The sequence below is a fragment of the Cebus imitator genome, unplaced genomic scaffold (assembly GCF_001604975.1).
Source record: "Cebus imitator isolate Cc_AM_T3 unplaced genomic scaffold, Cebus_imitator-1.0 Scaffold214, whole genome shotgun sequence".
In the NCBI taxonomy this organism is placed as follows: Eukaryota; Metazoa; Chordata; class Mammalia; order Primates; family Cebidae; genus Cebus; species Cebus imitator.
Window position 1 is genome coordinate 3,446,731 of NW_016107529.1, and position 3,557 is coordinate 3,450,287.

Below are 3,557 nucleotides of genomic sequence, written 5' to 3' on the forward strand. Positions count from 1 at the left end.
GGTAACAAGAGTGAAACTCCGTCTCAAAAAAAAAAAAAAAAAAAAAAAAGAAATGGGTTCTCGCTATGTTGCCCAGGCTGGTCTTGAACTCCTGGGCTCAAACAATCCTCCCTCCTTGGCCTTTCAAAATGCTGGGATTACAGGTGTGAGCCACTGCGCCTGCCCAAAATGGCAGCTTTTTTTTTTTTTTTTGGGGGGGGGTATAGATAAGCTAACTCTAAAATTTATATATAGAAAGACAAAGGAACTAGAATAGCTAAAGTAATAGAAAAAGAATAATGAAGTTAGAGGAAATCACACTACTCAATTTTAAAACTTATTGTATAGCAACAATAACAAACAGTAATGAGGATAGTGTGGTATTGGAGGAGGGAAGGACACATGCACAGATCACAATATGGTCCAGAAGTAGACTCACATCATAAGGTTGCCCAACAGATTTTTGACAAAGGTGCAAAATCAATTCAACTGGGGAATAATAGTCTTTTCAATAAACAGGGTTAAAACAACTAGACTTCTATAAGTAAAAAATAAGCCTTTACCTAAATCTCACAACTTGTACAAAAATTATCTCAAAAAAGATCTAAATGTAAACCAAAAACCTCTAACAATTTTAGTAGAAAACAGGGAAAAATCTTCATGACCTGTGGTTATGCAAAGAATTCTTAGACAAGACATCAAAAGCACAATACATTTTTAAAAAAGACAAACCAGTATTCATCAAAGTTCAAAATTTTAATGCTGTGAAAGAGCCTGTTAAGAGGATGAAAAGGCAAGACTCAGGCTGGAGAATATATTCACGTATTTGACAAAGGACTGTTATCCAAAATATATAAGGATTGGTCGGGCATGGTGGTTTATGCCTGTAATCTCTGTAATCCCAGCACTTTGGGAAGCCCAGGTGGGCAGATCACTTGAGGTCAGGAGTTTGAGACCAACCTGGCCAACATGGCAAAACCCCGTCTCTACTAAAAATACAAAAAGAATTAGCCAGGTGTCATGCCACAAGCCTGTAATCCCAGCTACTCAGGAGGCTGAAGCAGGAGAATTGCTTGAACCCAGGAAGTAGAGGTTGTGGTGAGCTGAGATCACACCACTGTACTCCATCCTGGGCAATAGAGTGATATGTCTCAATAAATGAATGAATAAATAAATAAATAAAACAAAATATGTAAAGAGCACCCTAAACTCAACATTAAGAAAACAAGCAATCCCATTAGAAAATGAGCAGACACTTGAACAGACACTTTACTAAAGAGGAACAGAGAACAAGCTATGTTTTAAAATGTCCAGGCATGGTGGCATGGGCCTGTAACCCCAGTACCTTGGGAACCCAAGGCGGGAGGATAGCTTGAGCCCCAGGAGTTCAAGACCAGCCTGGGCAATATAGCAAGACCCTGTCTTTCCAAAAAAAAAAAAAAAAAAAATTGGATGTGGTGGTGCACACCTTAGTCCCAGCTACTCAACAGGCTGAGGTGGGAAGATCGCTTGACCCCAGAAGGTCAAGGCTGTGGTGAGCCATGTTCAAGCCACTGCACTCCAGTCTGGGCAAAAGAGCAAGACCCCACCTCAAAGTAAAAGAAAAAATTTTAAAAGAGGACATATAATTTACAAATGGCACGTGAAAATATGTTCAACTTCATAGTCATTAAGGAAATGCAGATTAAAGCCACAATGAGATGCCATCTCAGGAACACAAATAATGGAAAGAGTTTGTAAGCTTTAAGAAAGAACAGTACATAGACTCACTTGATCTTAGAAAGGTCTTGAATCTCTCTGGCTACAGCATGGAGGATGTACTGGAGACAAAGATGAAGGCCTGACCTAAGGTAGGGGCCTTGAGGATGGAGAGAAATGGGTGGATACAGCAGATGGCTATTAGGTGGAACCAGCAGGACCTGGCTTTGTGAAAGGGCTGAGATAGAAGGTGTGAGAGATGACTCGAATTTTTGGCTTAAACACTTGATACGCTTTTTATCCAGAAAGGCAGAAATGTTCAATTGTGTCAAATGTTCCTGATTTAAAAAAAAAAGAAAAAGAAAAAAAAATCAGAGTCCTATGGTTGGTAAAGTAAATTTTAAAATAAGCAAATAATGTTAAATATTCCTGATAAGTCAAGGGAGATGAGGACTTAGAAGTGACCATGGGTGTGGCTCATACCTGTAATCCCAGCACTTTGGGAGGCCAAGGCAGGCCGATCATGAGGTCAAGAGATCAAGACCACCCTGGCCAACATGGTGAGACCCCATCTCTACCAAAAATACAAACATTAGCTGGGTGTGGTGGTGCATGCCTGTAGTTCCAGCTACTTGGGAGGCTACGGCAGAAGAATTGCTTGAACCCAGGAGGCAGAGGTTGCAGTGAGCCAAGATTATGCCACTGCACTCCAGCCTGGGCGACAGAGCAAAACTCCATCTCAAAAAAAAGAAGTGACCATGGGTTTAGTGACAAACACTTTTAAGGTATAGTGGGGGCAGAACCAAGTAAGTTGCAACAGAACAAGTCATAAAGGGAAGGTAGAGAATAATAAGGCCAAATTGACTTCCTTTCAGTCTTTAAGAAGAAGAGAGAAGATAAGTCACTCCATAAAGAGAATCATGGAATCTATTCTCAAAGCAGAGAACAATCTATGTTTAAAAAATGTCCAGCACTCTTCTCCATGCTAGCTGTGTGGTAATCCTGTGTTCTCATCTATAAAATGGATTTCTAATAATACCTACATCATGGGGTTATGGTGAAGGTCAAGTCTTCATATCTCTTAACAATCGTTTCCTGTCTGTCTCCTCCACCAAACTACAAGTTCATGAGCAACACTGACAGCTCTTAGTGCATGAGGTGGTATATTGTTAATAAATAACAGTGCATGCCCAAGGTAAGCACCAGAGAAGTCAGCTGGGGGGTGTGATCCTGATGGGGAAGAAGAGAGCCCCACACCCTCAGCTTGCTGTTTTCCAGGCCCTGAGGAGGTATCTCCTGACTGCCAAGGTGTGAACACAGGCATGGCGGCAGAAGTGCCAGGAGTGAGCCCTTTCCGACGGAGTTATCCCTGCTTGAACCCACAGCTGGAGAACAATGAGGGGCAGGCTGTGAACTCCAAACGCCTCCTCCACCATTGCTTCATGGCCACAGTGACCACCGGTGACATTCCAGGCAGCCCCGAAGAGGCCCCTGTACCCAACCCTGACCCACATGGACCAGTCCCATAAACATTCAATAAATGTCTCCACACCATCCCTTTCTGGAGTGTCTTCAGTGAAAGGTGGGAGTGGGAAGGGACTTTGGAGCCTAGCAGGATAAATGAGGGCTTTTTCCAGCAAAGCTACCCAGCACTGCTGTGGACCCTGCTATACTGCTCTGCCTGGCCTATTGTGGGCCAAGGAAGGTTGACGTGACTCCTAGGAAAAATGATCAGTAACAACTCCATGCAATCAAGTGGAAGCCTGGGGCCTGTGAAGGCACAGAGGAGCCCCTCGCCCAACTGGGAAGTCATAGAACTCTGACATGATTTTCCTGCCCCACAGTAGGTATAATTATGAGCCCCTGGGAAGATGGTTAGC

The 3,557-nt window shown here is 43.0% G+C and overlaps 1 protein-coding gene across 1 annotated transcript in view; it reads left to right on the plus strand.

The window, feature by feature from the left end:
• Positions 1–3,235, plus strand: part of SHISAL2A (shisa like 2A) — a 24,288-nt gene extending 21,053 nt beyond the window's left edge. Inside the window, exon 3 of the mRNA XM_017548809.2 lies at positions 2,956–3,235. Coding sequence (XP_017404298.1) covers positions 2,956–3,206 — 251 coding nt within the window. The 3' untranslated portion in view covers positions 3,207–3,235. The remainder of the gene's footprint in view (positions 1–2,955) is intronic.
• Positions 3,236–3,557: the final 322 nt, after the last annotated feature.